At 41.6% G+C, this 21548-nt stretch overlaps 3 protein-coding genes across 5 annotated transcripts; 1 reads left to right on the top strand and 2 right to left on the bottom strand.

Moving 5' to 3' along the window:
- The first annotated feature begins 1174 nt into the window (after positions 1-1174).
- LOC146377786 (retinol-binding protein 1-like) lies at positions 1175-4966 on the top strand. 3 transcript variants are annotated; one of them, XM_084944912.1, is made up of 5 exons: positions 1175-1291; positions 1620-1851; positions 2171-2355; positions 3898-3999; positions 4699-4966. In XM_084944912.1, the coding sequence occupies exons 2-5, from the start codon at positions 1776-1778 to the stop codon at positions 4750-4752; spliced, it is 417 nt and encodes a 138-aa protein (XP_084801038.1). In that variant the 5' UTR covers positions 1175-1291; positions 1620-1775; the 3' UTR covers positions 4753-4966. The 3 variants fall into 3 exon arrangements, with proteins under 3 accessions (XP_084801038.1, XP_084801036.1, XP_084801037.1); XM_084944910.1 differs by lacking the exon at positions 1175-1291 and adding an exon at positions 1298-1439; XM_084944911.1 differs by lacking the exon at positions 1175-1291 and adding an exon at positions 1298-1439 and having other exon boundaries at positions 1617-1851.
- A 650-nt stretch (positions 4967-5616) lies between these two features.
- On the bottom strand, positions 5617-12348 carry clk2b (CDC-like kinase 2b). The gene is made up of 11 exons (XM_084943619.1): positions 11631-12348; positions 10979-11069; positions 10829-10895; positions 10621-10737; positions 10379-10545; positions 9061-9155; positions 7947-8076; positions 7783-7865; positions 7621-7700; positions 7452-7542; positions 5617-7364 (listed from the first exon to the last, which is right to left on the bottom strand). Exons 1-11 carry the CDS (start codon positions 11694-11696, stop codon positions 7182-7184), a joined length of 1170 nt encoding a protein of 389 aa, XP_084799745.1. The 5' UTR covers positions 11697-12348; the 3' UTR covers positions 5617-7181.
- A 15-nt stretch (positions 12349-12363) lies between these two features.
- On the bottom strand, positions 12364-21537 carry LOC146377784 (meiotic recombination protein REC8 homolog). Its single transcript, XM_084943618.1, has 17 exons — positions 21289-21537; positions 19094-19162; positions 18876-19018; positions 18724-18799; positions 18514-18634; positions 18340-18415; positions 17257-17324; positions 17106-17184; positions 16890-17013; positions 16630-16807; positions 15237-15438; positions 14705-14856; positions 14538-14583; positions 13508-13586; positions 13322-13411; positions 13115-13224; positions 12364-12830 (listed from the first exon to the last, which is right to left on the bottom strand). The coding sequence occupies exons 1-17, from the start codon at positions 21342-21344 to the stop codon at positions 12727-12729; spliced, it is 1773 nt and encodes a 590-aa protein (XP_084799744.1). The 5' UTR covers positions 21345-21537; the 3' UTR covers positions 12364-12726.
- Positions 21538-21548: the final 11 nt, after the last annotated feature.

Genomic DNA, 21548 nt, shown 5'->3' with positions numbered 1-21548 from the left:
ATAAAGAGACGATGACAAAGTTTAACTCTGAGGACATAATTTGCAGTTTAACAATAAGGTGATGGATCCTTTAAATATGTTATTGCAATGCACGGTATATGGCAAAATGTTATAAATGTCAATGATATCGTATCTTGGGGTGTTTGGTGACTCCCACCTATATAAAAAGCAGTGAGGTCCTCGGTTTTTCTCCTCATGGTGACAAAGGCCGATGTGGCATCGGGTGAACTGAGCCTCATTTAGATGACTAGACGAGTGTTTACACACACCTAGACTGATACGGGGAGATTTATGGATCACGTCACATGTGCACGTGGGGTTTTGAGACTCTCTTCGGGCTGCCAGCTTCTACCCAGATCCACAAATGTAAGCAGCATTCATGTACTAACAGAAAACTGGGGCATTTGGGCTTTTCGTGGAATTCCCCAATTTAAGATTACAAACGCCATATAGGAGCCTAGATGTAGTCATTCTACATCACCTGGATTAAATCTATATTTAAAAATGAGCGAGAGTTATCCTATACTCGCTTCAGAGAAGGAGCTCTAACTGACCGTTTTACAACAGAAGAACATCCAGCATGTAGTGCAGGTTATTTAAACCATATATTAACTTTCACAGGCTATTACTCGTTTTCTAGTCGAGGGATGATATATGAAAAACACATGAAGCTCAGATGTCCCAGTTCTCCACCCTCACTTGAAAGCAGCTTACATTTGTCAGCTTAAAAATTGTCTCCAAAATCCACGTGCACATGTGACGGGATCTGTGCGTGTCACCGGGGATTTATACTTATGTGTAGGGACGTCGTAACCCCTTCCCCCGAATCCTACGACGTCACCAGACGTGCACCAGCATACTGGAAATGTAACTACAGGTGGCGTCGAAGGAGCTGGCAGCTGCTGTGATTGGACTGTGGATCCCTGCTATGCATTTTCGGCTACCTGTTCGCCGCAGTTTTTGAATTTATCACCGAGAATAATAATCATCATCATCACCTCAGTATAAAGACTCACAAACCTTGAATTGGATAAGTGAAAGAAAAAGGATGGATGGAGATGTTAGGGAGATAGTTTCGGCAATCAGTATGGATGTGATGAAATATACAAAGAAGTGGAAGGGGGCCGGGGGAGGGGTGGCGAGGGACAAAAAATTAGCCCCGGGTTGGGGGAGACAAAAAAAGCAACTGACCACTACAAAGAGTGGGGACCCAAGAGGGGGAAAGCCCCGGCATTTTATTTGTTTCCATCGTGGCTGACACCGCATATAAAACACCGGGACAGACGATAAGGTAATTACAGGGAACACCACGCAAAAGATGGCAACGACGTCGGCCAGTTACGTAGCTTACGTCGTCAGCTGTACAAAGGTTCACCGCAGAAGTGATGATTAGACTTCTGCGATCACCAGGCGATTCGTGCACGGCTATTTAACGACCTGTAAGTGAGCGAAAAGAACATCACAAGTATTTGTAGACATTTGTGCGCGCTGGTAGTTGGAAATAAAAAGCTAAAACAGCAGATTTGTGAAGTTTAGCTTAAATGTGTGTGTAAATTATTACTATTTATTCACACGGAATCTCTTTAGATTACTCTGTATTTGTGTTTCGATTGGAGCAGGTATTTGCCAGGGCTTACAATTTACGCACAAGTGGTTGTACACTAATCTTGGTTCAGACGTGTGGGTCGGCAGCTGATCCGTGGGATCCAGAAGGGACTGGAGGAAAAACCAGAACAAGGCAAAGCAGGAATTTCTGGAGTTTCTTAAGGAAAAAAATGACTAAACCTAATTACTCCGGCACCTATCATATGGTGGAGCAGGAGAATGTGGACGCCTACCTGACAGGTTTAGGTACCAGTCTTTATGCAGCATATTTTATAGTATTATTACCATCAAATGTTTAATGGGTAAAACCCTCTAATTTAACATTCATCTTTCATGCGTTTATCTTTAAATAATTGTTTATATGTTGACTGATTTATAATCTTCAGTGTCTGATTTAGTGATGTGGACTGTCTACATTTCCAGCAGCACATTAGTGTAATGAAATCACCACCTATGACCCACTTACACCCTCACAAGTGTGTGTTCACTCCACCTGCAGTGTCTGAGGTAGAAAAGATCCCCCCCGTAAGTGTGGCTTACAAAATCTTTCCCTCTTTTCTCCCAGATGTTAATGTTGCTTTGAGGAAGATCGTGTGTATGTTGAAGCCCACTAAAGAGATCATCCATGACCCAGAGACAGGAGCCATGAAAATCAACACAATCACTACCTTCAAGAATTTCAGCATGGATTTTAATATTGGAAAAGAATTTACTGAGGACCTGATGATAGTGGATGGCCGTACCTGTCAGGTGTGTGTTGTGTTTTTTCCAAAGTTTGCTTTGAAGGTTAGGTACTTGAGTAAAGTCTGTACACTTCCCGCTGGGATTATTCCATAACCACTCGTTGTTGTTTAAAAACCCAGAATAAGAAACATTCAGCTCCTTCCCAAGTAATCATTCAATGATGGGCTATGATGATATTCTTCAGCTGAATGCTAAACAGAGAGGACTCATATCCCAGATTTATGAACTTATCAGTAACCTTAATCCGTGCTCCACTGACTGTCTGAGACTGGGACACTGACTTGGGGATAACTTTAACTGATGAGCCCTGGAACTCTGTCCTAAACTTGGTGCGCTAATCATCTGTCTTTGCTGGTGCAAAGTGTTCACTTAACTGATGCTAGATTAGTAAGGATTTATCCCAATGTTGACCTGAAATGTCCTCGGTGAGAGTCCAGACAGCAGATATGACACACATGTGTTGGTCGTGCCCGGGATTGCCCTCCTTATGGTGAAGAATTTTTAAAGCATTTGGTGAAATGTTTGAAATGTAATGTGACCCTGAGGCGGGGTTTGTGCACATTTGCCAGCCAGGACTCGTGTTATTGTGGCTTTTACCACTTTGCTTGTAAAATGCTTGAGTTTTCAGAAGTGGGAAGTGTGTCATGGCCCAAACAGAGGAGGTTCCTCTGTTGTATTGATTTGATTTATTGATTTACTGATGCTCAGTCTGGAGAGGTTCTAAAACCATCCTTAAAGAGTTTGTCTCGACAACAGTGACAGTGTTCAGGTTACTGAGTCTAACATCAGCTGAACATTAAACGGCGATAGAGTCCATTGTAGCAGCGCAAACTCGACCTGCAGATTGCTAAAGATCTCACTGGGAAACCAGAATGCTGTTTGAACTCGAATTCATGTATAGATGATGCTGAAGTAGAACTTCCCTTTAAGCTTTCAGCTTAGTATGAAATAAGAAGTCTTGGACAAAGGAAATGGCGATGGTGGCGTCATGTTTTGGATTGGTTTTTGTGCATTTAGTCTTAAACAACTTGATGAATTCTGAATTACACCAGAAAAGTCTCAAGGAGGTGACAGGACCCCTGTCCGTGGATTAAATCTCAGGAGGAAATGGATCATAAAACAAAAAAATCACCCCAAACTTACAAGTTGTTCCACCAAAGTGATGTTAAGGAGATCAAAGATGTTTTGGAAAGTCAAAGCCCAAACTTTTATCTTTAAATGTTCTTTTTTTAGTTATTGCTGTCTACAGGGTGTCACATGATACAAAAGATGTAAAGATACAAAAATATTGGATCATTTTTTATCAGGTCCAACTAATATATTCATGTAATTTTTAAACGAATATCTAAAATCTGATGTTTTTGGTCACATCTTTGAACAAATGAAGTATATTTTAAAGGGTTCATGACCTTTCACGCATCACTGTATTAGCCCCCCCCCCCCCCTTTTTGCTTTGCATAAAGCTTCTTGTCTCTGTGTGGCTAAGCGTTGTGTGAGCTACTTTACATGCTAATGTCTCACACTAACGGCATCTCTGTGGTTACACAGACTACAGTAGATTGGGACGGAGACAAGCTGGTTTGTGTACAGCGAGGCGAGAAAGAGGGACGAGGCTGGACGCACTGGCTGGAGGGCGACAAGCTGCATTTGGTAAGGATGTACGAGGGGAAGAAGAGGCCAGTGCAGAGAGAAAGCAAGGAAGAGGGAAGAAGGAAAATGAAAGCTTAAAGGGAAGTGATGGAGAAATTGATATGCTAAATGAGGGAGGGTATTCAAATAAGGCAGGTTTTAGAAGTTATTCATTGGCTAATTCTGTTACCGTCTTTGTGAGAAAAGGTTTTTATTAAGAGGTCTGTGGAGTTTGTATGTGCCTAAAAGGGGAAAGTCCATCACCTAACAAAGGAGTACACACAAACTGAATGCACAAGTGCTACAGAAGCTCAGAGGCACATTTGTTCTAGAACAGTTAAAACTCATAGCTTATCTTTCATTGCTGGTTACGTTTTCAAACGGTCAGCATTCTCCCACTAAAAAGCTCGTACAAATTTAGAGAAAGTGTTGCCGATGCTAAACTCAATATGCTGGGGAATACCAGCGACGGTTTCAGAGGTTACACAAAGGGAACAGTGAGGGACTAATGAAGAGGTGGAGGAGGAAAGTGGGAGCGGGCTGAAAAGACCTGATGAATAGATGTGAAAGAGTGGAAGACGGATTATGAGGTCAAAGCATGAGCTGGTGAGGGGGGTGTTCTGGACAGAATCCCAAATGTTCTTGTTGCTTCTCACCATTCATTTACACCCTCTCACCTCATGTTTTTTTTTCCTCTTCTTCTCCGTCTCGTCTCTGCAGGAAATGAGAGTTCAAGGCGTCGCAGCAAAGCAAGTCTTCAAGAAGGCTGAATGAAGTCACTGAAAATGTTTTACAGTGAATAGTCTCATTTTAAAGGTAGCCGGTACGAGAGTCGTGTTTATAGCATTATTTATTAACAATATATTTGAAGTACAACAGCAAAACTGAATATTTGTGGAAAAAAACATTGTTCTGAGAGAAGAGAGTTGTAGAGCTTTTGTAAAGGTCTTTCCCTATGTTGCACAATCTTATAAAGAAGTGATGCATTTGTCATGTTTCTTATTTTAAATGATAAGGTGTGTGTGTGTGTGTGTGTGTGTGTGTGTGTGTGTGTGTGTGTGTGTGTGTGTGTGTGTGTGTGTGTGTGTGTGTGTGTGTGTGTGTGTGTGTGTGTGTGTGTGTGTGTGCGCGCGTGTGCGTGTGCATGCATGCCTGCGTGCGTGTTGCTGCATCTTCATATCTAAAGTGATTTTTATGCATTATTGCACTGGAACCCTGAACTTCTACAGAAATTACCAAATGGAAGTGCATGTGAAAACTGTCTGGGACAGTCGGATCGGACGCTAGCTGATCTTTAACCTCCGGCTTCCTGGTTCAAAGACCGCGTGATGTCGCATTGCGCCCGTGTGACAGTAGAACACCTAAATATGCATTCACTGCCAGTGAGTGGGCGTCATGCATCCTGCCTCCTGCACTCGCTTTCAGCACTGCAAAGGCTGAAGAGGGGAAACTGGCGAGTACACGCTCGCGCTCAGCAGAGTGACCATGCTCTCTGCTCAGCTGCACTCAATCAAGATGCCAGAGGAGGGCTGAGAGTCAGTAGTGTGTGAATGTATGAGTGATGAACTGAAAGGTTGCAAGAAAAACATGAAAAACTGAATTAATTCAATGACTGCAGGTGCTATTTTATGCAAAATTTATTACAGAAAACATCAAAATTGCCATAAAGGGACTGCAAGAACAAAACTGAAAGGATCATACATCTTCAGCTTTTAAATACAACATGTCCTCCAAATGTTAGAGACATATCTGAATACATTTTATTTTTCCCTTTAAAATGTCCAATTTTAGAACATGTTTCTTTTATTAGCATGAAGACAACGTCTGTTGTGTTTGTTATAACCATTACTAGATCACCTGTTTCCAAACTTCAGTGTTTTTGCTAGGGTGACCAGATGTCCCTTTTTTTTTGTGGGACTCTGCAGCAGTTTTATGACATCTCCCACATACAGAAGCAAAGTCCCACATTTACACTGCACTTTCCTAAACTCTGTTTTGTTTTTTCTGTTTTGTTTTTTTAGCCTTCCCTGAGTTTAAAGAACGCAGGGAAGGCTTTTTATTATATTTAACTGGAGGTTAGCCTTTCCCATCAGAGCAAGAAGTCACCAAAAAGTTAGCAGCTTGTTTAATCTGATGGAACCTACCACAAAGAAAATGATTTGGCAGTTTATACTGAGAAATACAATTTTTGTCTCTTTAGATAAAATTATACTTCAATTTCACAGACGGGGAAATATGGCACGAAGTGACACAGTGCATGTGTGTTATAATTGACTAGAAAAATCTTAATTTTTTTTTTAGATATAGCTAATATAAGAACATGAATCATGAATACAGGGTTAAATAAGGACTACTGCATAACAGGTTAATTTAGTTGGCCTTTACATGCTAGACTCATGTCTGATTTATTGTATTTTTTTTTTTAAGTTGGGTATGAAACTTTCAGACACGGCATCTGGTCACCCTAATCATAATTCATCACACAAGCCTAAGATGTAATCTTTCCTTCAGTTGATTTGCTTGTTAAGGCCAGTTCTCCATTAGTAGTTTAACGTTTGGCACCTGTGCCATTTCTTCATCTTTTTTCCTCCGATATAAAAAGTACAGCATAAAAAAGTAAAAGCAAATAACTTTTATATTTTTCAATTGTTTCCTTTTTTAATGTTATATATAATTCTTTTATTTTTTTAATGTTTTATATAATTAAAACTACAAACTAGAAAATTACACTTAAAAAATTCACATTTATTCTAATTAATAACTAGAGACTCATTACCTCAAAAAAAAATGCTTCTGTTCTGGGGGATACATTAAGGCTGAGACTGTTGGATTTTTATAATGTCACGTAGGTTGCATTTGTCAAGTCTTTCCATACTTAACAAGCTTGTAAACAATTTTTAGACAATTTTAACAGAAACATAGAAAAGCAAACAAACATAAAAATAATATGCTCAGAAAAAAATTGCTAGCACCTTGCTTCTCTCCTTTCTCTCTTCCAGCTCAATCAGCTATAACTGTTCAAACTTCTTTTATCTGAGAAGCTGCTTACAATGATGCTTTCAGACTTTCTCTTTCACTGTTAGCTGTCATTTCAGTGTTTAACTCAAATAACTTAAACCTTTTATTTTTAAAGCTTAAATTACAAATAAACTTGCAAACACCCTCACCATATGGTCCACATATGGTTAAGTGTCTACCAAAGGTCATCTGCTCATGTCACAGCTGTTCCTCCACCCCTGACTTCTTCCTGGATGATGGAGGGGCTGGAAGAAAGGATGGCACAGAGCAGAGGAAAGAGAAATACGCTTTGAGGGCTCGTACTCCAGCATCCTCTCTAGGAGATCGAAAAAATGGTGGTGTTCTCTCCCGTGTGATAACAAGTATTCCTGTAAAACAAGGAGAGAGACATTATATTCAAATGGTGGGCACCGAGCAGATAATGCTTATCTGTGGTCCGCCTGCCCACGGCTCACCCTTAACGGCTTGCATTTGGATTTGACGTAGCGTCCGGCTTTGGAGCACTCGTTCCAGTCTAGATGTCCACGGTGGAAATACTTCTGCTTTCTGAGAATCAAAATGAAGAGTTGTCAGATCAAAGTGTTTCAGAGTTTGTGACAATGAGAGGGTGCACGAGCGGGATACCTGCTCCTCTGAATCATCCTCTGAGGAATCGGTCCCTGTACTCTCTCTATCATAGCAAGATGCTCCTTGTTGTCATGAGTCTGTAAGTGAACACAAGAGGAAGTAAAGACTATGACAAATAAAAAGACAAAGTTCATCTTACTTTTATGTCGAATGTGTGACCTGGAAGAGTGTGAACCCTTTGTAGTATTCAAACAGGATGCAGCCGATACTCCACACATCACACGGTTGACTCCAACCCAACTCTGTGGAAGAAGGAATAGCTTTGTTACCAACTGGACTGGGCAGGTCCTGGATACTCCCCGAGCTAAAATGACATTTCTTACCAAGTATGACCTCTGGGGCTCGGTAGTGACGAGTAGAGATGATGACAGAGTGGTGTTCGTGGTCAAAGGTGGCGCTGCCGAAGTCGACGAGCCGCACCGTGGTGTCGTTTACCCGCCTTTCATTGCACTTCTAAATGGGCGACAGGTGGAAACACTGTAAACTCTCCCAACTTCGCTCATTTAAAGTATAATCTTTGTATTTTCCTGCTATTGATGATGCTTTGATAAAAATGATAAAGAGCATTAGGCTTGAGCTAATGTGATGAAAATAACAAAAAGTTATGAACAATTTTACAATACTGCAGCACGGTAGGACAAAACAAGAACGAGTCTATCAGATTAGAAAAACAGCAACAACAAAAACGCTACTATCGGCTGTTTCCATGTGGACAAGGGGTCACTGTAGCTGGTAGCTCTGCATGTTTGATTTGGTTGCGTTTTACAGCAGATGCCCTTCGTGACACAGCCCCACCAGCAGATAAACCCCCTTAATCTCCCACTTCTTTTTTGGTTGGATTAAACTAATTAGATTAAACATCTCAATCAACTAACTGAATCAACGTCTCACAACGTCTCAATTAACCCAGTTAACCTTAAAAAACCCTGCTTGGTGGATTTAACTAATTCCAAGAAAGTCAACAAGCTTGTTTTCCCTTTTTTGCTAAATGCAACACTGTGTCTCCACTTTGGTCTTGTCTGTTCACAGGACATTGGTCCAGAAGCCATGTGATTTGTTCAGATGCAAACCAAGCCATGGTGCCGTCATAAAGTTTAATAAGCTTGGAAATCCTGATTTAACAGGAAGCAGTAAGGGTGTATTTAGTTTTCGTTTTTATGTGGCTGTGAAAAACGAAGAAAAAGTGGAGATTCCCATAAATAAAAATTCAGCAATATGTCTCAGAGCTGCCACATATTTTCCTGCAAAGGTCAACAAACAAGCTGCAGCCTTCCTGGATAAATATGAGATTATAAAAAGCATACATGTGGGTGTCTGATTTCTGCTGAAACAAATTTGCACCCAAATGAAAAGCTGCATTTTTCTGCCATCATTAATCCCCGCTTTTTCTACCATCCCCTGAAGCACTCAGCCATCACGCCTGCAGCCATTTCTGACCTTCTCGCCGTTGTATATGAGGGAGTAGTCCGAGTTGACAAAGAGGATGTTCTCAGGCTTCAGGTCAGTGTGAGTCAGCTTGTTGTCATGGAGAACTGCAGAGGAAACGGGAGGGAAGTTCAGATGAGGAAGTTCATCATGAGCAGACACACCTCAAATGTGGTTGATTGTAGACAGCTGGATGTGACAGATTTACAGCAGCGAATTAAATGTTAGTAGATAGGATATCACAAAGATTATATATCAGAAACCCGAATGAAGCCACTCTGTCTGATGAAGTGTTGGTTTAATTAAAGCAGAGGGACTCTTTGATGGTGTGATGCGTTCCAGCTGAGGAGTAACCTCCATGGCCGAAAACTGAACCCGAGGTGAAGCTGCCAAAAACTACAGCTTCTCTAATGGCCACTTGAGGCCAGTTCCAAAAGCAAGTCAATCCCCATGACCCCATGTGTTAAAACACATGTTTACAGTACAAAAAAACCTTTGGCTTCTGTGGATAGTTTCCACTTTCATAACAACGCTATACAGCTGACCTTTTTGTAATAACTCATCCACTTGGATACTAGAGTTAAGGATGTTGCTGCTTTGATTGGCAGGTCTCCCAACACATGCAGCTGGAGCCAAGTGGCATTTGAGTTTTTAAAAAAGCTTTTTAATAGAGAAATTTAATATTATTACATCCTGTGTGGTACAGCCCAGCTTCAGGTTTAGTTTGAAATATCTGTGCATTGCACGTGCATCTAAAAATGTGATACCTCTTGTCTCCAAAAAACGAAAAACAAAAACATTTTAATGACCAAAAAAGTAGCATTAAACTAATCTAAACCAATGTGTGAAGTCACAGTGGATGAACCCATCTTCTATAAAATCTGTGGTTGCAGCTCATCTTTTGTGCTGTTTATGTTTAAATATTTAGGAGTGCATGCTCTGCTTTTATTTTGGAGAATCGTAGGCCGCGGTTTACAGCATCCTGTCTCATTCTGAAGTTAATTTGCCAGCATGATATCAAGCAAATGATACCATGTTATGGCTACATAACAAATGGTTGAACTGAATATGAAATTAATATTTGATATGACTAAATTATAAATAGCAGACTTGTCTGAGATTTGCAAATGATTGCATTGACTAGAATTAATCACTGAATGATATCAATCATCGTGAATGAAATCAATCACTCGCTGCCCTAACTGCTCCTGCGTCTTGCTCTAATTTGCCGTGTTTAATCTGCTTAGTCTCATCCCTGGCATTGATGCAGAGGTGCAGCAGAAAAGGGAAAGTGGTGCTGCACACTCTGTATGATGCATATTGGACTCACAGCTGACAGCGTGGCAGATCTGCTGGGCCATGTGTCGGATCTGGTTAATTGGATACGGCAGGAAGTTGTTTGATTTCAAGAAGTCAAATGTGCTGAGAGACAGCAGCTCAAAGGAGATGCACACATGGCCGTAGTAGTTAAACCAGTTGAGCATCTGCACGCAGTTACTGATGAGGAAGAGAAACAGAGGGTGAAACATAAAGCACATGAAACGGGTAACAGCGTTTCAATCACAGACTCACTGTTTGTTGTGCGGATCCTTCTCACTGATCTTCTCCAGGACGTTGATTTCCAATTTGGCTGCTTCTCTGTATTTGTCCTGGTTCTTAATGATCTTCAATGCAATTTGATTTCCTCCTCTGTTTTTAAACACTGTTTTATTAAAAAAAAAATACCCCCCCACACACACTGCACATTGATTCAACTTGAAACTCCTGATGAAAAACCTACCTGCTGTGGTCCACACACTGAACCACTTTCCCAAAGGTCCCCTCACCTAAAGTGTCGACTATCTCATCTGCAAGACAGATAAAGATCAGCTTAATGACGGCGCACCGTAACGAGGCTGCTTACTCTTCCTACATCTGTGCTGCAACCTACATCTGTCTTCAAGGACGTCACCACTTTTGTAGATCAGGTGACCATTTTCAGAGTCCCTCTCACTGTCATTTGCAGCCCGGTCGCTTCTTCTCTGCGAACAAAGTCAGCCACATTCATGACAAGGTGGAGCAAAAGATCAAAAAACATCAACCTGCTTCTGTCACACCCCACCTAAAAACACACCGAGTAACATCTGACCTCTGGGTCTGTAAGGAGAAAGGTCACCAGCTGGACATACCCGTGCACTCAAGCTTGCATGGTTACAGAAGCTCACACAGCTTTGTGTACGTCCTCCTGCCGAGGCTGTCCTAATGCAGCCATGATTAATGCATTAAGGTTGATCTCAAAGACCTGAGCCTGCCCTAAAGGGGGCTCATAAGAAAATGCCAGATGACTCTCTTTGGAGGAGCTGAGGCTCTATTTCCATCCACATTCTGAGACTGTTATTAATATCAGAAGCTCAGCATGTGAGTAACTGACACTTAGCGCAGGACATGGGCCACTGACATACATAAACACAACCAATCTGCACATTCATTGTTAGAAAGCTGGTGATCTTTAAGAGATCAACACATAGTGCAGCTGGTTAAAAGTAAATCACACAGACTTAGAAAGAGGCACAAAAACATGCTCAAAGAATGCAGATACTCACAGAAAGGCAGAGGCAAATACAGTCCAGAAAACCCTTAAACAGAGAATGCAGCTCTGTCTTTCCCATTGCACAGCAGTGCAGATCTACTCAGAGAAAAGACGAGCCTGAGTGGAAGAGAGGCGGATGGAGGGATGCTGCACGGGAGGTGAAGGCGAGATGCAGGTGAGGTAGCGGCAGGAACAAAAGGCGATGAGATGTGGAGAGGAAAAGCGCCAAGGTCAGCACGATAAATAGTCAAGTAGCAGCACGGGAACAAACAGGAGGACGAGGAGTTGTGAAAAAGTAAAAAATAGCCCGCAGTGTTGTCAGCTGAAACTAGAAGTGAAAGGAAGACACGATGCCGAAGCTTCACCATGAAAGTGACAAAAGAAGAAAGAATATCTTAGGGAGAATAGAGAAAAAGTAAAAGGCACACACTGAAAGTAAGCGAACACGACAGCTGAAGCAGACAAACACAAAAAGTGAGGAACAGACGGACAGAGAGGAGGGCGAGCTGAGACAGACGCTAAGAATAAACTTTGGTAACAACCCCCTGAGAAAGTTTTCAGATGAGAATCAAGATGTGGGCACAGGGGCTGAGTGGATCCAGTTTCACTCAACTTACTTCCTCTCCTCCTTGCACCTCCTTAACCCCGGCAGTATGATTTTCCACACCCGTCCTCCTCCGCACGCTACATATACTTTGTTGCGTGCATGCAGCGCCCGCTTTCGTCACAGAAATATCTCACAGAGGTCACAAAAACTCATTTATTTTGCAGTTCAACAGAACACAGCACAGTTCAACTGAGTGCACAGAACAACAACGACAACACTTCTGTTTGATTGCAGATAAAACGATAAAAATTGTTAAAATATTTATCAGAAATCTCATAAACCTGGTAGCACTAAGGAACAATTATAAAAACAACACTTAATCGCATTAAAAGCTCGATAAAATGCTTTTTAAACCCTTCTTGTGAAATGATCTCTCACAAAACACCGCTTTGTATTTATGATGCTGTTGAACACAAAGTTTCCAGTCTGGCTTTAAGACGGGACGAGTCCGATCAGGAGGCTCAGCGCTGCTTCGCTGCTTCGCTGCTTCGCTGCTTCCATGTTACAAAGGCAGATGTATTTCTTCATAGTTGGAGCCACGAAATATGAAGATGTCACCATAAGGCTCATCCTGCTCCACACGCAGCTTCCTGGCAGATAAAGATGCTACCCACCAACACAACACACACACACATAAACGGTCACTGAAGCACAGAAAAGATCTCATGTTTTTAAAGCAAATTACTTCTCCATGAATGTACACAAGTCACCAGTATGTTTGTTCATCAGTTCATTCCTAAAGCTTCCACTAGTGACACTGTTTGTTATTTCAACCTTTATAAACTGAAGGTCACGGGCCAGGGACCGCCACAGCCTTGGCGCTGTACCATTAATACAGTTTTAACATGAGTGACAGGACAGTTCGATGATAAGTGAAAGTGCCTGCTTACCCAGAAGCCGCTGAAAAACATTGCTGACAGTTTTGCGGTTGACCTCGGGCGGCAAGAGGGACTGAAAAAGCAGAGGCTCTACTTCACCTTCGGCCAATTCTGGCAGCAACCTGGCAACAAACAAACCACATTCCTGTCTCCAAATCGAACTCAAACATCGGGAGACACTAAAGAGAGAGTCGTCTCTGTTTTTCTGCTGGTTATTACCGAGGTGACTCCGCGGCTACTCTCCTGGGCAACTCGTCCGACACCTCTGGGATGTCCCTCAGTGTAGAAATAGACCTGGAGAGAGTGGACCTGCCAAATGATGGGTGCACATGAGTGTGATTGCTCACACACAGACACACACCTGCACATCAACACACACAGAGATCTTCTTTGATACTTACTTACCCTTCGGATAGATATAAGGGGGAGATCTCTCGAGACACCTCTCTCTGGTCACTGCCCTCCAGTGGCAGTGCACCCTGGGCTGGATGTATACATGCATATTAAAATGAATGCATCTTATCGTATTTTAAAAGCCATTAGTGTTACACGCCTGACCTGACCTCTGACCTCAGCCTCACCCCATGTGAATGCACAGAAGGTTTTAGCTTGTGCCAAATAAATCTGCAATGCTAACACACTGAGGACAAAATGTTACATCCAGTTAAGCTAAAAAAAAACAAAACACACACACACCTGCAAATTTAAACCTAAAATTGGCTTCTGCTCTGTTTTGTGTGTTGTGAATTTCTACCTTTAATCCAAAGACTGTATACAAAGATGGACGTAACTATTTTTATGACACTCAGTAGTTATTCAGGTCATGTTGAAGCCTCAGCCCCTTGCTAATTACTAACCGTGGCGGATGGCTTGGAGCCTGGTTCTGCAGGAGGTTTCTTCCTGTTAAAAGGGAGTTTTTCCTTCCCACTGTTGCCAAGTGCTTGCTCATAGCGGGTCATTTGATTATTGTGGGTGTTTCTTGTTTATTTGTTTAACAAAGTAGGGTAGCTTACAGTATAAAGCACCTTGTGAGACAGTTGTTGTGAACTGGTGCTTTAAATAAAACTGAGTGTAACTGAATGTTTGTGATTTGTGGTGTGTTGAACTCCTGTGTGATTAGTGAGTGGGTTGGGTGAGTGATTTAAAATTCATGACACTGCACACAGTAGCAGCATGCAAGGTAGGCCTGGCTTAAAGCATTAATCGTGCTTACTGATTCTAATAGGGTTCATTATAAAAACATACTGCCTTGAAAAACACTTGAAATTAGTGCTTGAGATCTTAAACCCTTCAGGAAAGTGTTTACTAAGATATCAGGATAGTGCAACTTATGGTGTCGCCCCCTGCTGGTCATGACTTCATCGCTAGCTTTAGTTTTTATAACTGGAATCTACATCCATCTTTGCATACCGGTGATAGTCTTTGCTAATCTTACCTGAAATATCAAGCATCTCTGTTTCTGCCATTTCTCTGAGGACCTGCTTCACGCAAAGACACAAGTAATGAGTTAACAACTGTGAGTGTTTTTCCATCTCCTGCATTAAAAGCCTTTGCAGACATCCCTGCCAATCGCTGCCCACGTAACAAAGCGCTTTTCCACACCTCTCTTTCGGGAACCTCGATCATCTCACGCTCTCTCTCCCTTTCAGAATCAGTGGATTCGGGGCCTCGCTCCCCAACTTGCAGGTCCGAGCCCGAGAGGGGTGTGATGGTTGCACTCTGTCTCCATAGAAACTGAATCTCTTCAGGCAAGACTGCAGGGGAAAATAGCTTCGTGGTTTATTTTTGAAAAGGTTACTTGAGTCACACCATTAATAGAGCTGCAGCGGCCGCTGAATATAAGAAGTGAGGGGAATAAATAGAATTCAAGGTTCCACGTGAAGCTTTTACTTTTTACCCTACAATTTAGAGGAGCCAGCATTAAAAATATTAGTAGTTAGATTATTAGAAGCCTGTAATTAGAAAAGAAAGGAGCTCGCAGCATAGTCCGTGGCCATACCAGAAAACCAACAGTGCACAGCTCTACCCGATTTCCATCTAATGAGTAAGGTATAAAGGGGGGTGAGATTTAAACAGATGTTTCTGGGGTGACGAGAGGATGCTTTGCTCTATTTTTAGCAGCTGTGATACTGACAGGTGCAGGGCTTGTTGAAGAGATCAGCAGCAGGAAGGATCCTTTGAAAGGAAAGCGGGGCGAGGAGTGGTGGCCTCGTCTCGGTCAAAGGGTCGTCGATCTGTCGCTGCAGATCGTCCTGGGAGAGCTGCGTCACCGGGTCAAAGAAGATCAGCTGCCTCCTTCTCCTCTTCCTCTTCTTCTTCTCTGGTGAAGCCACATCCTGGGGGCGAGGGAAATAGATTGACTAAAGGGGGCCAGAGATTTGTAAGTTGTAGCTAATGTCTTGTTTTTATGTTATGACTTAGTAAAAGAGGGTTAGGGAGATTTTTCAAAAGGGGGTGGGGGTAGCAACCCTACAAAATATTCCTTCAGTTGGTGTTAATCTTCCACCAGAATGGAAAACTCTCAGGGAGACTTCACACTCAGTTTTAAGACATTTCTATACCTATTCAAGACCTAAACAAAGCAAAACAGTAATTTTCCCTTTAAAACTAGAACTGTAATCTCTGAATAACTGATTCCAAAGATTTCAGCTGGTGAACATGGACTCTATATAGTCTCAGCAAAGTATCATACGCAAGCCACTTTATTAAGTACAGCCATTTAACTTCTTATTAACACAAACATCTAATCAAATGGAAGCAACTTTGCATATTTGGAATTGGAAGCATTTATGATTCCAGGTCGGGACTGCCTAAAGACAGCACTCCACAGCTGAAACCTGGGATTGAACCACAGACCTTTAGATCTTCAGTCTAAAGCTCTCCCAACTGAGCTATTTCAGCATGTTTGGGTAAGTAGGTACAGATGATGAACAAAAAGACGTGCTGAAGTTCAATCTCAACATCAGAAAGAGGAAGAAGAGAGAGATTTAGGTGTTTTTGGCACAAAACCATCCGTAGGGTTTAAAGAGGGATGGTCAAAAAAGTAGTGATATAATGTGGAAGATATTTTCTTTGCACGCTTTGGGCCCTCAGAGCCTGAGCATCGTCTAAACACCGCAGCCTACGTCAGTATTGCTGCTATGTCCATTACTTTACAACCACTGTGTGCCCATCCTGCTTCCAGCAAGATAACAAAGCTGAAATCACCTTTTTTTAACATGACAATGGGTTTACATCTCAGTCAAACAGAGCATCGTTGGGATGTGATGAAACAGGAGATTCACATTGTGGATGTGCAACCATCAAATCTGCAGCAACCGAGTGATGCTATCATGTCAATCTGGACAAACTTGATTCATTATTTATTATCATTGCTAGCTGCACATATAATCTTACATGTTTGACCTTCTTAAATAGTACTGGCAGTAATGAGAGCATCACAGGGTCTACAGATTGGTGTGCGTGGGAGGATACAGTAAAGATACAAAAATTTCTGTCATTTAAATAAAACCCGCAAAAGCCAGCACCTCCAACTCCAGACTTCTTAGATGCCTTTCACGTTCCTTTGCTGCAGAGGGCAGAGCAGGCAGGCCGGGCACAGAGACGGGGGTGAGCTGGTCTGAGGGGGGCTTCTCTGCGGGCAGGCCTGGCTCTTCCTGAGGCAACAAAATAGCCTCCTCACTGGAAAGAGGAGTGGGCTGCAACCTGACACATGTAAAAACACAGTAAGTGGATCACTGTTTGTTTGTCGTGGTATTTTCTGTTTACATAAGTGTCTCTAAGTTACTCTAGAGTGGATCCTGTGAGCTCCTTTGCTCCGTGTTTCTCCAGGTCGCCCTCTCGTTCTTCCCGTTCCACCTCTTTTTCTTGTTCCCCTGCTGCCACCTTTTCTCCCGGTATCTCCAAATCTCCTGTTAGAAAAGATTATAGATTGTGTTATGTCCCATTCTACTTTTTTTTGTTTCTTGAAAATGCAAAATCACAGAAGCTTTTTGCTACACACCTTCTGGAAAGTGATCTGTTTGTGCCAGCAGGAAGTCAATAGTATCTGGATGGTCATCAACCAGCTCTGCACCCTCAAACTAGCAGTGAAATAAGGCAGATGATGAGCAGAGATATTACACTGAAGATCTGTTTCCTTTTTACTCCCCTACCTCTGTAACGGGGATACCAACAGGCTCCGCCTCTCTCAGAGTGATGGCCTCTGGAGACACAGTTATACCTGCGAAAACAGAGTCGTGAATACACATTAATATAAAAGTCACTATTTCAGCATCAACTCCACAGAGGCCAGCGGAAGCTATGACTAATCATGTTTAAATTAAAGTGATCTCCTCTGCTGAGTGAAATTTAGCTGCACAACCCTTCCTGACTCTGAGGCATCACTTTCTGCAAATTAAGTGTTTGAAGGCGCTCTGCTCTGCTCTGCTCCGCTTTGACCTGTCGTTTTCTTTCTGCTCCTCACTTCTGGCTGGATTTGCAGTGTGAGCTCATGCAGGGACGTGCGCATGCTGCACATCCCTGAACACATTTCTACAGAAAAATAAGCCATGTGAGCAGATATTATTTGTACAACTAGTGCAGGTGTATCTGCTTAAAGTGCAAAAGGTTCCTGCTTCTATAGGAATTAAGAAGATAAGTAGGCGCTGCTAAATAAACTTGATTTGATTAACAATATCCGTGCCAAAGATGAAATAAGATGCAATAGTGATAAAAAAAAGCTTTCTGCTCCTTATTTTGGTGTATCTGTATACAGACCTCAATCTGACAGAAATGGACCTTAAGAAAGACCAACCCTTGGCAACAGCCTATACCTAGGAGGGGTTTTAGGTATGTAAGTAAGTAAGGGACCTTGAGAGAGCTGCGCACAAATAAATCCCCACAAACCTTCATGAACTACTTCGTAAAGAGGAGTTGGCCAAAATTCCTCCACAACAACGTGAGGGACTGATAAAGTCACAGGGAAAGTGATTTCTTCAAGCTGTTGCTGCTAAACGTGGTTCAACAAGCTGCTGAATCATGTCGTGTACTTACCTTTGAGCTCAATGTTTCTACATTTAGGCTTTTTGTTAAATTAATTATGACAAGATGTAATGTGACACGTGTCGTTCATTTGAGGCTGTATGTAAATGATTTTAAGACCTGCTAAGGTCATTTTTTAGTATGACTTGATACATACATAAAAAGGAAAGAAAACTAGTACACTTTTTCAATTCGGCGACTTTAACACATCCTACCGTTTTCCAGTGCAGCAGCTGGACTGATCAGTTCAGGATGCTCAGGAGAAGCTTCTCTCAGATACTCCCAACTCATCTAAGAATCAATACAGCCAGAGAACTATTAGTTTATGAACTAATAAGATGATTTACAGCTCAACTTTCACTTATTAACTGCTACTGTTTAGTTGCGACCTGTATTAGTGTACTGGGGCTGGGCATGGCATCCTGCAGCTGCATCACTCCAAATAAAGGGTCAGGAGCTCCGTCTGTCTCCTCCAGCAGAGTCAGGACATCTGGCAGGACCAGAGATGGTCTGGAAAACAACGGGAAGCTCAGTGCCAGGAAACAGCTGTTACTTTGAGATTGAACATGAAGGTAAATATGCTGAGCATAATTTCTCACCTGCTGTGGTCATCCATATCAATTTTGTGTGAGGTTCTCTGTTTGACAAGCTGTCCCACAATGGACTGAAGTTCCTCTGAAAGGACAACAAATGAATCAACATCAGGATCAATTATGTCTCTCCTTCCTTCAGTGTGTAAATGCCTCCTTACCCAGAAGAATAGCACACTGCCGGTGGTAGACCACAACAACACCATACTGAAGCTGGGAGGACAGGTAGAGGGAGAATCGGGGTCGGGGCAGACCTGGACGAGGTGGTGCGACCCGCTCCAGCACGTAGTTTATGATGTCATCGCTGGATGAGCATTAACTTTATTTTAATATGCAAGCAAGCTAAAAATGTGAGAAAGTGACTCAAATAACTTCTTACCAGGTGCTTCTAACGTTGACTTTCAGGAAATCCCGGCGGAGAACCTTGATGCCTTTCGTAGCTGCCAGCCTGAAATGGGCACAGGGGATTAATGACGACTCATGTTTTATTTTACTGAAGATGAAAATCAAGATTAAAAGCTAAAGAACGAATAAATAATGTATAATCTTTTAAACTGTAACAGAAAAGAACCAAAGACAGTCTGTGGTTGGGAAAAGTTTATGGTACCATTAACACGCGATTCACCTCCCTGTCCACTCGCTGTTGTGCTCCATTTTTAGAGTAAAACTTAGCAAGTATCAGCTAAAAATACCAATAGATTCTCATAGTTTTGACACCCTTTGATGGTCATTGTTGCATTTGGGCATTTTCGCTTTTGTCATATTTCTTGTTTGAAGATATTTAAAATATTTTCAGTCAGTGAAAGGTCTGGTCTGCAGGGAGGCCAGTCCAGCACCTGAACTCTTCTACTATGAAGTCATCCTGCTGGAATAGATGCAGTATGTGGCTTATCATTATCATTGTCTTGCTGAAATATACAAGGATTTCCCAGAAAAAAAAGCCTCGTCTGGATGGGAGCGTATGTTGCTCCATAGGTAGCAACATATGCCATATGGCAGCATTCCCATCAGACATGCAGACTTTTCAACTGAGCACTGATATGAATGGTCCCTCTCCTCTTCAGTCCAGAGGACGCTCCATGAATGTTTTTTAATAATTTGTGGCTGGCACACTGAAGTGTGTTGAACTGAAATGTTTCTGAGCCCTACAGTGATTTGTTTTTGGCAGACTCACATCTGTTTTTGATGCAGCACTGCCTGATGGCCAGAAGATCACAAGCGTCCAGTTTTAATTTCCAGCCCGTTCCCGCCTTGTGCACAGAGATTTCTCCAGATTCTCTGAATCTTTTAAATTTTATATACTGTAGATGATGAATTATTCAAAGACTTTGCAATTTTCATTGAAAAACATTACTCTGAAATCCCAGAAAGTTGATTCTATTCATCTGGACGTAATGTTTTCAGTGGGAGAAACGTTTCATCACCCATCCAAGGGACTTCTTCAAACCTTACGAACATCTTATAATTCTGTGATTGCAGCCATTCTCCAACTCTCTGTGAATGATACTCATGGGTATTGATTAATGGTCATGCATCAAAATGTTACTCTGAAACATCTCATATGTTTTCTATGTTCTGCGGAGTAAAATATGGGGGTTATAAAATTTGCAAATCACTCCATTGTTGTTTTTATTTTCATTTAAACCGCACAGGTCAGTGAATTCTTAAGTGTACTTAGGACAAATGTACAAATGTGTACTTTTTTTAAAAGTACACATTTGTGTATGAAAAATGATTGGCACATTAACAATTTACCAGTTTTATACCCTTTAATAGATGCAGTTTCATTTGCTTTTCAGCTAAAAACTGATCGAAATGACTTTGATCATCATATAATTTTTTTTTCACGGTTTTAAAAATGTCTGAAAGTACCTTGAATAAATACAAAGATGGGAATGCCCTCATTTTACGCTCTATGTACCGGTAGCCTTTGATCTCTCAATCTTCAAAGCTAGCGTCTTTCATAAACAAGGCTTCAAATACTTTAAACTTGATGTTTATGTTTGCTTAACCTCAGCTGCACCTGCACCGTGCGATCTTTTTTTTTAACACATTTAAATATACATATGGACTCAGAGGCAGAATGTGAGTTTTACATGCATAAAAATGTTGGTAAAATGTATGTAAAATTGATAAACTCCCCCCAAAACTAACACACAGTGCACCGGTTATTTTCCTTGTGAGGAAGTACATACATTTAATTACTTTAACGGGTCGACAGAAACATGCTTCTGTTAGGCTTTTATAGACTAAAATATTCATATGTTTAACCACTTAAAATGTACTTAAACACCCTGTTCTCTCTGGATAAAGGAAGACTGGAACATAAAACGTAACCATCAGCGAGTCTGAATGTATACTTCAGGGGTTTGTGCACATTAGCAATATTTTTTCCCAGATTTAAGCTTATTTATGATTAGAAACTAGTCTAAAATACCCATTTTCCTATTAAACGTAATGATTTTTAAAACATCTTATCAATAATGTTAGCTGACATGAAACGGCCTAATTAGCCTACTGCCTAAGCACTGTGGAGTACATCTATGTGTCGATTTTAACCAGGTTTTTACTCACCAGATGGTAGAAAAGCATCCTGTGTGACGCTTTAAAACTGTGGGATAGTAAAACATTTCAGCAAATTTTTTGATAAATCAGTTAATTAGCGGATAAAATCCGATAGATCACAGCTTCCGATCTACATCAGAGCTGATTCTCTCCACTGTGAGATATGAATGTTAGCCAGTTTGTTTATTCTTCTGAGACAGGTGGTTGGTCAGTGCTGCTGTGAGAAATGACAACACTTGTATGATTTGCTGGTCACTCTGAGCGCTTGA

The sequence above is a fragment of the Perissodus microlepis genome, chromosome 11 (assembly GCF_051167445.1).
Source record: "Perissodus microlepis isolate ML-2025 ecotype Zambia chromosome 11, ASM5116744v1, whole genome shotgun sequence".
Classification (NCBI taxonomy): Eukaryota; Metazoa; Chordata; class Actinopteri; order Cichliformes; family Cichlidae; genus Perissodus; species Perissodus microlepis.
The sequence above is the reverse complement of the archived record's forward strand: the minus strand, read 5'-3'. Positions and strand labels throughout refer to the sequence as shown.